Here is a 12,671-nt window from a genome sequence, read left to right as displayed (position 1 = left end):
ATAAACACTGATACGGCCCGTCCACACGGCGGCGTGAGTTGAAGCTTCAACGCTTCTGCCCATTCACTTTGAATGGGGTGACGTCACGCTTTGCCGAACTGCATTGTGGTTCCGTCGCTTCGCTTTGCTCGTGTTGCGTTACGCAGCGTCCACACGGCGGCGTGCGTTGAAGCTTGCCGGTGGGCGTGTCTGAAACTCGACCAACAACCAATCACATGAATCTCCCGCCCCGGACACACAAGCACGCGGTTTGATTGGCTAGAGCTTGTACTGGCATATGATTTGTTTGGCTGACACTTCCGCCGAAGCTTCAAAAGTTGAACATTGCTCAACTTTTGAAGCGAGCAAAGCGAAGCGACGCGACCACAATGCAGTTCGGCAAAGCGTGACGTCACCCCATTCAAAGAGAATGGGCAGAAGCGTTGAAGCTTCAACGCACGTAGCCGTGTGGACGGGCCGTTAATGTTCAACTTTTGAAGCTTCGACGGAAGCGTCAGCCAATCAAATCATATGCCAGTACAAGCTCTAGCCAATCAAACCGCGTGCTTGTGTGTCCGGGGCGGGAGATTCATGTGATTGTTTGTTGGTCGAGTTTCAGACACGCCCACTGGCAAGCTTCAACGCACGCCGCCGTGTGGACGCTGCGATAGTGGATATGGCTGGTTAACTATTTACACACCTGTCACATATGTGGCAAAATTAGAAGGGCAATTATTTTCATATTACATTAATCTGACACGCAGTTTGTTGAAGTTCAGAAAAGGATGCAAAAGCTCTTTCTTTCAGTCCCCGATAATTGGAATGTTCAATGTAATGTTTTACAGAATATCCCTGGCCATGCTAAAAAATATATCAGCTCATATAACAGGACAGCACATTATTCTTTTTCTCATAATCTTGACAAATATTTGAACTTCTTAGTAAAAAAAATCCAACCAATTTGTTTGTATCCATGGCCAAAAGATTTAAATACAATTAAATTATTAATTGAGCTCCAAAATTAAATATATTTTCTACTACCCACAAATAATCTTTTGTTTTGCTATTTGTCCATGTGGGCCACCTGAAGTGTTCCACTGTACTGTGTGAGGTTGATTTAGTGCAATTGTTCCCTCAGCAGTAGCTCCAAGTCTGCAGGTTATTTATACATGGTGAGACTTTGTGCCTAAATATATACACAAGCCAGTGAAAAAAAAGATCCAGGCACTGACATCAATACACCAACCAGTGGTAAACACACAGGCAGGCACAAACACTCCTACTACTCAAACTAGGCTAAGACAAATAAATGATGAATAGCATGCACAAGTGTTTCCTATAAAACCCTAATGTTTGTAAGCTGGACAGGAGGAGCATTTCACCCTCTAACTCTGCACTAAAATCGAAATACTGCTGATATTCGTCTTTGTGAGGCGGGGCTTGGGTTATGCGTACAGAAAGTGCTACATTACTGAATTATGCAAGTGCTTAAAAGCAGCATTAGGAAAGCTCAAAATGTAAAGAAAATCAGCCTAATTAAATCACAAAGTGGCGCTCCAGCTGAGGCTGTCCCTAAAGACATGCCAAAAATGTGCCCTATTTCCCCAAAGAATGTTGTGTAATGTTGTTGTGCTACACTTCTCTGCAGGGAGAAAATGAATACAAACCGCCCCTTTAACTGCCAGCGTACAAGATTTCTGGTTGGGTGTTGTTTAATATGGGAGACAAATTAAAGGTCTATTAAGTTAAATTTAGATCTGGATGAGGTTTGTACAAACGCACACACACACACACAGTCCTGAAATAGCTGTAGCGTGATTGGAGAACAATGAGGCGGTCCCGTCTGAGGCGACAGCTTCCTGTCCCCAAACACAACCATCACATTCCTCTGTGCCAGTGCTTGTGTGTGGGTTTGTTTCATGAGATTCTTTCACTTCTAACTTGTGCGGATCAAGTGCCAAATACATTTTGACAAGACATGACAGTGCTCCACCAACGAAGACACTAATTTATCCCCCAACAAATAGTAGTAAGGGTTTAAAACAATTGGATTTGAATTGAAAAAAGACGACTGGGTTGCATTATGGTTGTGTTTTCGTGGCTTCACCCATACGTCATGGTATCTCGGCCTCTAATGCTCCAGTCATTTCCTGTGGATAGAACATGAAAATCTACAGGGTCTTTATCTGGGATGGGAAATGATTTATCTTTTGTTGCCACACTTTGAAATGCTGTGGTTGTTTTTAAATCATGTGCCTAACAATAAAGATGCATATGTGGATTTGTTAATTAGCGCAATATGGCAGCAGTTTTATCCAAGAGCAGATTAGGAAAGGTCTTTTCAGTTGGTTTAATACAAAAAAGCATGGGGCAGGATGCATCAATAATTGAAGTATCACATAACTGGTCAATAGGCGTAGTAGTCTAAAATAGTCTCATGCACTTGAGTCTCCCTTGTACTTGAATGCAACGCCAAACTGCAGCAGAGGGATGGTGGAGTATGTAAATGCTGCTTCAACTTCTACTAAAGTGTTTTGAGCAGTACTCGACTTTCTACTTGAGAATTATTACCATTAAAATGTACTTATTGTACCAAAAGTACACTTCTTTTGTTGTGCATAATAGTCCATATAAATTCAATTACTGGATTATGATGTATTAATGTGATCATAAATGTGGAGCTAACTGAAAAAGATATACTGCTGCTGGACACCTTAACATTTAATAATATATCATAGTTCATGTATTAGTTTATTTTGTATTGGCTTATAATTTAAATCTGTAGTGTAACTAAAGTGATTCAAATTAATGTAGGGGAGTAACAAAATATAATATTAGCTTATAAATGTGCTGGGGTGGAAAAACTCAAATAAAGTTTTAGTACATAACTACAGTACTTGAGTATGCACTTACTTACATTACGCCAAGCCACTGGACTTACTGTAAATGTGTCAGTTAAGGCTATTCCTTCAGCATGAATCTGCTAAAGGAAGCCACATCCTCATTGATCGCAGCACAATAACGACCTGTCAATCATTTTCCTGAAATATTTAACCCCAGATTACACTTCCAGACATATGGGGCTATAAAGTGAGATAATAGGAGATGAGCTGTTATTCTGAGGTTGATCTAAATTGTGATTACTGCTCTGATCTGATTTACCCACATTATTTAACAGTGTGTAGGCTATGTAAGCACTGTTGACTTGTTTTTGCTTTTTGCATAAAGCTCCTTTTTATTTAGAACGTACGATGATGCTGAAGATTAATTTTGGCTGTTGTTGTTGTTTTTATCAGGCCTTTAAATGTTGCTCATGCGCTCAACATACCACATTAAAGTATGACTTCATCAGTTAAAAAGCAGCCATATACACAGCAGTAAACACATTTATGGGTGAAAAGAGATATGATCAAATGCATTTGAGTTCAGAAAGAGGGTCGTTAAAGGCAACATACGAGGCAACCCCCCGGTGTAAAATCAACCACATAACTGTCTATTATTATAACATACATCTGAGACGCGTCACTTGCCTTATTTACACCGAGTTAAACGTCGACTACGACCACACCTGAATGCAAGCCCTGCAGAATGATTATGAGCGAAGGACCTCCATACGGCCCGGGCACCACCGACCCTTCATCGGCTTCCAAGCGGGATCCAGAGCTCCAGAGGCCGGGCGAAGAAACGCTGCCCCTCGGTAGCCAGTCTGGTCAAACAAGCCAAACAAAACAATGTAATTCCCGTTTTTAAATCATAGTTCCGATCTCATTCTCTGAAAAATCTCCGTCATGATGCCAGGCTGCATAGAAGGACGCGTTCATCTCTTATTTATTCGGCTGGACCTCTCCACATCCGCCTCTCCGTTTCCGCCGCTTCACGCACTCTGCTCCCGGGCAGCTGACGCCCTGCCATGCCGGGGGAAATACAACCAGCCGCCTTCTGGTTATCACAATATGGAATCGTTATACCTGCTGGTAAGGAACTTTGTTTTAGCAGTGCATACTGATCGAGCTCAGCATCAAAATAACTGCTTTAACACCTCCCACCACCACCCATTTGTAGGTTCCCAAGATATAGGTCGCGGGTTAAAGGGGTCGCCAGACACAGGGACCACAACTTTGCTCCATTAAAGGTCCCATAATATCCTATTCTCACTCAGGTGTATTTAAGTCATTTTGAAACCATTAAAATATGTTCACATGCTGTTATTAAAAAAACATAGATGAATAGCTATTAAAAAAAGGCTTGTTTTTTCTGACACATATGTAAAATACCAAAAAATTATAATATGTCACCTTTAAGAAGACCATGAACCACTTTGTACTTTTCTCAGCACCTACCATCTAAACATGACACCCAGAATGACTATATAACTATGTAGATATCATGAACCCACTATTTATTAACTTCAAAAGAAGGTAGGTATATATTATTAATGATTACTAAGATAATATTGAGTACAACGGGCGGTGCAAATACGGAAGCAAAATCATAAATATTAATACTTTTATATTAAATATCTTGTACTAGAATGTGGCACTTTTTTAAAATCATTTTATTATAAATAACTACAATGAACATCCCACCACTTAATGAAGTACATGTAAATGATAACAAAAATTAGATACTTGAACTTTTACTGAGTATTTTCATTTTATGCTACTTAAAACTTCGAATCAAATACATTTTGGATACCAATATTGTATTTAACAAGTAGTTCATTCTTTTTTGATGCCAATACTTACGATTTTCAATGCAGGACCTTTACTTGTAACTGAATATTTTCAAAGTTTAGTTTTGCTACTTTTAATTTTTCACCACTGATTTAACATATGATCTCAATCCAGACAGATATTACAGGATTATTACCATTATAACAGGTCTTTTATGCTAGTTATGATTGAGAAGGAAAACGTTTAGTAGTATTTATACTGCGTTTTGAACAATAGTACTGCTCACATTATTCAGTGGCTGGGGAAAGCCCCTCCCCTCCATAAGTAGGCTGTCCCGCCTCTGGCCTGGCCTAGATGCAGTGCAGTGACCCGGGAGGGAAATATGATGGAAGCAGATGCTTGGGAGAGGAGAGGGAGGGATTTGGCAAATAATCCAACAGTCTTAATCCCTGCAATCACAAAAGAAAAAGGATGTCCATCACTCTTTCTGTCACATCACTGAAAACAAAAACATTTAAAAACAACAAAAAAGCCACAGAAGCATTGTGTCAATAAAAAGAAAAAAATGTAAACATCTTTGGTTCGAGTGAAATTCTTTATAAAACAAATATGACTTTCTTTACATGATGGGTTATAGCAGCCTTATTATAGTCTTACTGAAGCATTAGGACTGTATATACATTTATAAATAATGCAAACGTAAATCAAATAATTCATAAGAAAATCGGACATTTGCTAAAATGGGATTGGAACAATTATGAAATTGCCTAAATTAATTTAGCAGTAGTGCTACCAAAACTAGAAAAATATCAATACTATGAAATACTCTTACATCTCACAGCCTTATATACAACATAACTGAAATTACAGCATTTATATACATATGTACAGCTGGTTTGTACCAAAAATGCCTTGCTTACAAATGAATCAATACAGAAATAAAGACATTTCTAATTAAAAATGTAATACATTTAAACTTTTATTATTTTGTGTATCTGTATAAAAGGTATGATTTACCTTTTAGTACAATTTGGACATTTTTTTATTTACTTTTTTCTTATGTGTAAATAAATTTCTTCAGAAAACCCAATTTCCACCTAGGATAGATAAATATCTTTATTCTTTTTTCAGACAACGCAGTGTGTTTTGATGATCTGGTGGGCCATGTTCATGTTCCCGCTGGCCTGGTAGATGAGAGACAGGTTGAAGGCGATCTCTCTGCTCAGATCCACCTGATCGTCAGGGATACCCTGCATGGAGGGTCAAAAAGAGACAAAAAGAGGAAAAGATGTTGCGTTATTGAGGTCTACTGGAGAATTGTGCACAAAACTAGCAAAAAAGTAGTCACAATGTTACAGCAGACTGTAATAGTATGCGGTTATGTGATAAATAGTAAAGAAATGGTTATGTGATGTATGGACACACACCTCTAGTTTCTGAGCAGGCAGTTTCAGTGCCTTTTGATAATAATGTATAGCCAGATATGCGAGGCCCATCTGATGCAGCGCTCTGCCCAGGTTGTACATGCTCTCCTGACACACTCCCCGCAGCTCCACATACCGCCACAGGAAGGAGAAACCCTGAAAACACACATATTTGAATAGGAGAGTATGTCACTGTACAGAAACTGTTAAAGAGGGAGTATGATTCAGACTCTGTACCTGTAGCACCAGCGCATGGCGTTTGGCCACATATTTCTGAGAGGCCATGTGGAAGAAGGTGAGGCCCACACACAGGCTGTGGAGGGGGGTGTCGGGGTGAGTCTGGAAGGCCTGGACATACTGGCCTAAAAAGAAAATGTGTTAGAGAATCATAACAATGGAAAACAAACAAATACTGCCTAATCTCACACCAGAAACAAACAGGGCTAACGGGACGATTTGTGGAAGACCTGAAAGCAAATTTAAATTATAGTAGCAATTCAAATCTATGGGCAACAATGAACAAACCTGGACATCAGGAGAAGGATGCTGTAACAAACAATGTTGAACTTAAGTAGAATATAATACAAATAAATTAAATATAAAATGGTACCTAGGGCATGTTTGAAGCTTCCGGAGACCATGGCGTTGTGACCGCACAGGAAACACAGGGCGTGGTTGTCAGGATGCTTCAGCAGGAGGCGCAGACAGAAGCGATGGTGACGCTGGTGTTGGGAGGTGATAGTCAGCTGAGGGGGAGAAAAAACATATTAGACATGTTTTATTTCACAAAAACAGCCACATGAACAGGAATAGGTACAAGATTGTTTGCTATTTAAATGAGCATTTACTACTCAGAGGGTCAGTGGTTCGATCCCAACACAAACAGTCAATTTGCCAAAGTGTCTTTGGGTAAGAAACTAACTTAAAATACCCACATTTTCCCCCCAGGCATGTCTACAGTATTGAAGTATATGCAGACCTGGTTGAAAATATTCCAAAGCTGAGGCTGATCCCGATTTTCCATCAACATCAATCTGGTGAGAAGAAGGAAACAGACACAAGACAATTCTAACTTTCAACAATTAACCCTCCATGTGAACATCTGCCTGATGGAGCTGTACGCTTGACTCTACCTGATGTAGTTGTATGCTTTGTAGTAGTTGTGGTCGAGGATGGTGGCGGACAGGCCGAAGAACTCCAGCTCCTTCCTCCGCGGCTTGTTGTCGTAGAAGGAGTAGAACTCCATGGCAGACTCCACCAGCAGCTCAGACTCCTCGTAGCGCTTCACCTCGCTCATCGTCTGCACGCAGCTCACCAGCAGCTGCCACCAGTCCTCTCTGGACAGGACGTTGGTCTTACCTGGGGGCGAGAGGAGGCCAGCAGTATGAAATGTAATGACTCATAACAAGAGTGGATAAATAGATAACACTTTATATTGGCTTTATTTAATTTTCTACTTATCATAGACAGAATAGAATTGGGAGGGATGAAACCCTCTTTTAATGGTCTCGCATGCAGAGCACACAGCACACACAGTGAAATGTGTTCTCTGCTTTTAACCCATCCTAGTACCAGGAGTCTAGCACTAGGAGAAGTGGGCAGCTATTGTACAGCGCCCGGGGAGCAATGGGAGTGAGGGGGGAAGGGGGCTGTCCGGTGCCTTGCTCAAGGGCACCACGGCAGGGCAGGAGGTGAACTGGGACCTCTCCAAGTAGCAGTCCACACTCCATATTTTAGGTCTGGTCGGGGACTTGAACCGGCGACCCTACAGCTCCCAGTCCAAGCCCCTACTGACTGTCGGACAATTACCTGTGTTGTCCAGATATGCAGCCTCATGATCATCAATCTCTGGCACCATGTCTTTAGACTTCACCAGTCTCAGGTGACTCTCCCCCGACAAGGTGACAGAACGCACACACACCTTAGCTCGCTGCATGGACACCTAACACAGAAACATGGAATCATCCTTTAATGACAGAATGAATGTCTGAAGCTTCTATGTGTCATATAAATAGCGGTTACTAACAAGTGACTAAATGAGACTACACTACACAACATTAGCCGCCTTTAGCTTAGCGGTGGTGACGTGAAGATGTGTAGTTCCTTAATAGCCTAGTGTTAGCTTTTTGTTTCTGTTGATTGCTTTTACGCTTTAACTATTATAACAGTGTTGTGTGAGTGAGTGTTACCTTCAGCAGCATGGAGATCATAGTGATCATAGCATCCAGGTAGTCCTGTGTGAGTCCCTGGGTCTTCAGCAGGGTGGAGCGATGGAGAAGCAGCTTCAATTCCTACAACCACGGCACATATAGTGATGAGAGTATACACACATTGACAACTCAATAATCCTGGCACTCTCTAAAATCCATAAAGTAGGACAATGGGGGTACTGGATAACTTGAGTTTTTTTGTAATAATGTATTGCCCATGAATTTAGTGATGGATCCCTGCTCATACCTTCTGTGCGGCTGAAGAGTCCTGTGCCAGAGTGTCACTGTCGTACATGGACTCCAGAGCTTTGAGGGCGCAGTCGGGTCGGCCCAGCTGCTGCTGCAGGGTGGCCAGGGAGAGCCGCGCCTCCAGGTGCTGGGGGGCCATATCCACCACTTTAGTGTAGCTCTGTGCCGCCACCTCCATGTGGCCCAGCGCCTTCAGACACTCTGCAAAAGTGTCCAAATAGGTGATTACTATACCTACTATAATTAATAGCTAATTACATTTTTCTGCCATATATGCCCCCTCTTCTGCATGACAGTCTACAGATTGTGTTTTGTTCACTTTAACTTTCACTTCCTGTCGGCCCCACCTGCGTGTCGGAGCCAGACGACGGCCAGGTTGTACTTCTCGGAGATGACGAGGGCGGACAGCAGAGGCAGAGCAGCCATGTACTCGCCCTCCTCCAGGTAGGCTTCAGCTACATCCAGGTACAAGTCCCCGATCTCCTCCTGACTCTGCTCCATCAGCGACGACACCAGGCCCTGTGGGGGGGTTCGTACAGAGATAGATGTTTTGTTTATTGAACATGTCAGAAACAAAACGTTTACGACAAGTCTCCAAAAAAGTTTAAACTCAATGGTAAAAGTAAAGTTGTGTTTACCTCCAGGGGTGTGATGACATGCAGGTGAATGAGGCAAACCATTAGCTTGGCCCTCAGGTCCACTGGGACACTGTCTGGTACTTGGACATCCCGAATTTCACCTGGGGAACAACAAATAATTCTCAATAAGCGTAACAATGCACGTTGAATACAGTTTGTTTGTGATGAACATTTGGATTTTGTGTTAAAGGATTGTCTATCTTAATCCATTTTGGCTACATAAAGTACCCTTTGATAGTGATGACTAGTGTCTGCTCATCTCTGATAATTGCATAATTTTGAAAAATAGTTACTCACCGTTCTCTTCTGCAGCTATTTCCTCTACAGTCTTCACAGTTGTTGTACATTCTTCATTCGTATTTGCTTCTTCCTCAGTCATCTTCTCTGCCTCCTTCTCTTCTTCCCTTGGTTCTACAACATCTGGGTTGGATTCATCCCTGACCAAAACTATAGCTGCAAACTGGACCAGCACCTAGAAGAGCACACACAGAGTATTTGCTTCACTAAGAAAAAACGCACCTTTTATTCCTCTGAATGACAAGCAAACTGTTTATTCACTGAACACACACACACACACACACACCTGCAGGGCCTTGTTGTACTGCCGGTTGGAAATGAAGAGCTCGGCGGCCATGTTGATGAAGTCATCGCTGACCAGGTCGGGGTGTCGCGCAAGAGCTTCCTCAATTACCCCCAGAGCTGAGGGCAAGTCATTACTCTCATAGTAGCTCCTAAACAAGACACACACACAGAGATGTTGCTAAACCTACAACCTTATGACACTTTATTAAGGAAATACTGTGATAGTGGATGTGGTTTGTCTCTCAGTGTGTGTTCTGTACTTGGCCATGTCCTTGGAGAGCTGCATGAAGTGCTCCCCGTCCTCCATGGGCAGCAGGGACAGGATCCTGCGGTATCCGTCCATGCACTGTTTGTGTTCGCCCAGGCGCATGTGCAGGCTGGAGCGCTCCCACACGTAGCGTACGTTGGTGGGGTCATATTTAATAGCTGCAGAGGACAAGAGTGAACGGAGAATATTAATATTGATAGTAGGCTCAATATTGCATTCTTTCATTGTTAAAAAAGTAGGTGAAAGAGTTATAGTTGTGCTAACCCAGAGATAGTAACGCAAAACACAATTATCCAATAAGTGGTGCAGTGTTAGGTGTGGATTGATTCAAAAGACGATGATGAGAACAGCCTACTCAACTTTGTGGCAAAAGTACTCGTAGAACCCCTTGCTAGACAAAGAATACACCATGGTTCTTCTCATGTTTGAATCTAAAGTCACTGACCCTTCGAGTAGCAGACGATGGCCTGTCGGATGTTGTCCTGCTCCAGAGACATTTCGGCCAGTCTGACCCACTCCTCGCAGTCTGAGGGGTTGAGATGGGCCGTGATCAGACCGAACTGCAGCGCCTTCTCCATGTCCTCCTCATCCTCGTAGATCATGGCCAAGGTGGAGAAGGGCTCATAGGCCAGAGGAGCTGCAAGAGAGAAAAATTCAGTATTGGAGAAATATAAAAAATAATAGCTAAAAGAAAACAACATACAAGTGGTCTCATACCCTGTCGTATGATCTCCATGCACATCAGGATGGCGTCCTCTTTCTCTCCTCGGGCGTAGCGGATGTTGGCCTCTCCCATCAGGCCTCTCAGAGCTCTGGGCAGCTTGCTGCGATGACGCCGCTCCTACACACACACATTAAGTTGAACACTTGCACACATTCAAAGTTTGGAAACACACCTTCCAACTCTCGTCCCCACCTTCATCATCTTCTTGTTTTCTCGGTTCAGCTCCATCTCCAGGGCAAACACATCCCCCACCGTCACGTCTTCGTCCTCATCCATCTCTCTCTTCTTCTTCTTCTTCCTGCCTTTTCGTTTTCTTTCTATTGTCACCCCTGGCCCCTTCTCTGCCTCCTCTACCTCTGCCGCCTCCTCTATGTCCATCTCCATCTTGCCCCCCTCATCTTTCTCCACCTTGTAATCCTGATCTTCTTCATCATCCACGTAGCTCAGGCTGTCCTCCTCCTCCTCCTCCTCTTCCTCCTCCTCCGGCTCTTCTGAAGATGCTGGTTCTGGCTTTTCTTCCAGCATGGAGGCGAAGGCCAGCTGGACCCCCGGGCTGACCCCCTCCTCTGTGAAGGGATGTGATCAACAGTAATAAATATAACAGATACGATAATAGTTGTATTCTTTGATTGATTATTATTTTTGGGAAATCTGCTACATGTCATTTATGGCGTACTTTATTGTTTGAGTTTGTTAAAGCTTTCAATGTTTTTCAGAAACAATATATAATTGAAACAATAACACTGTAAAGTAAAAACTGTTTTGAGACTGTTTTACCTATCTTTCCCGGGATAATGGAGGAGGTGGAGGGCTGAGCATCCTCCTCGACACCTGCAGGTACCTCCGACTCCTTAGAAAGGAAAACATATATTTACCTTCACCGTTTGAGCAACGTAACAGAGTCAAAATAAAAATCAAGCATGGAAGTATTGTCGTAGTACATTATTATCAATTACATGTAAAGGGGCATACTGAGTTAGCTAGCTTGTTATGCTAACTTAGCTCTACTTTTGAGTGCTGCGGCTCTCCTTACCTTTGCTTTCCGCTCATCTCTCCGCTTGTCGAACTCCTCAAAACTTATCCTCCCCTCCAGGTAGTCAATGAGCTCCGCGCTGAACCCAGACATGTCTGTCTGCTGAAGACCCAGGAGATTCTTCTTTATCAAAATGTGTCCTGTAACATCCTAACTAACTCTCTATACAGCCATACTTGCTACTGACTAAAGTAAACACAAATCGCCCGGATGTTACATACGTGACCTGCAGAAACTTCCGGTATAGCGTGTCTTAAAGCACCACAGAAGAAGAAAGGTGTTTCTGGCGACCTTCAGCGGTGAAAGTAGGAAAGTACAAAACACTGTATTTTCTGAGCTTCAATTTAGCCTAAATACTGAAACTACAAATATTGAAATATATGTATTGTTACTTTATATAACTAAAACGGGGTTTTGACATTGAAAAGTGAAGGAGTGGATACATTTGGATGACATTTAAGTGATACAAACTCATACAGAGGCTCATCTGAATTAGCTGCAGTCTAATCGATTAGTCATTGTCTTTCTTGAGTGTGCTTCTGGTTATAATAAATAAATAACATGTTTAATATGCACATAAAGTTCCATAAAGTAGGAACTTAATGTGCATAAAGCAAACACAACTGCAGAGCTCTTATACAGTAAACAGGTTACAAGGGGACACTTTACATGTTCTTGTTTTGTCAAACCAACAGTCCAAAAATCTAAAGACACCAATATAAATATATATATATACAAATACAAAGAAAAGCTGAATATTCTCACATTTGAGATGCTTAAGCTAGCAAACATTTAAATACAATTAATTAAACAATGAAAAAGATTTATTGACTAATCAATAAATCTAATATTTTTAACAAATGAAAAATTATATTCTAGGTACATTTTACT

General features: G+C 42.0%; 1 protein-coding gene across 3 annotated transcripts; it reads right to left on the bottom strand.

Annotated features, from left to right (window-relative positions):
• Positions 1-3,510: 3,510 nt before the first annotated feature.
• On the bottom strand, positions 3,511-11,991 carry gtf3c3 (general transcription factor IIIC, polypeptide 3). Of its 3 annotated transcripts, XR_004557621.1 has the most exons (21): positions 11,781-11,991; positions 11,525-11,597; positions 10,940-11,313; positions 10,741-10,864; positions 10,469-10,660; positions 10,016-10,181; positions 9,757-9,904; positions 9,471-9,645; positions 9,174-9,274; positions 8,883-9,054; positions 8,534-8,736; positions 8,266-8,367; positions 7,886-8,018; positions 7,210-7,435; positions 7,056-7,110; positions 6,687-6,822; positions 6,314-6,438; positions 6,080-6,232; positions 5,670-5,902; positions 4,939-5,101; positions 3,511-3,950 (listed from the first exon to the last, which is right to left on the bottom strand). XR_004557621.1 is itself a non-coding variant. In XM_034151121.1 (19 exons), the coding sequence occupies exons 1-19, from the start codon at positions 11,871-11,873 to the stop codon at positions 5,780-5,782; spliced, it is 2,874 nt and encodes a 957-aa protein (XP_034007012.1). In that variant the 5' UTR covers positions 11,874-11,991; the 3' UTR covers positions 5,229-5,779. The 3 variants fall into 3 exon arrangements, 1 of the variants encoding a protein (XP_034007012.1); XR_004557620.1 differs by lacking the exon at positions 3,511-3,950 and having other exon boundaries at positions 4,597-5,101; XM_034151121.1 differs by lacking the exons at positions 3,511-3,950; positions 4,939-5,101 and having other exon boundaries at positions 5,229-5,902.
• Positions 11,992-12,671: the final 680 nt, after the last annotated feature.

This window comes from Trematomus bernacchii, unplaced genomic scaffold, assembly GCF_902827165.1.
Source record: "Trematomus bernacchii unplaced genomic scaffold, fTreBer1.1, whole genome shotgun sequence".
NCBI lineage: Eukaryota > Metazoa > Chordata > Actinopteri > Perciformes > Nototheniidae > Trematomus > Trematomus bernacchii.
The sequence above is the reverse complement of the archived record's forward strand: the minus strand, read 5'-3'. Positions and strand labels throughout refer to the sequence as shown.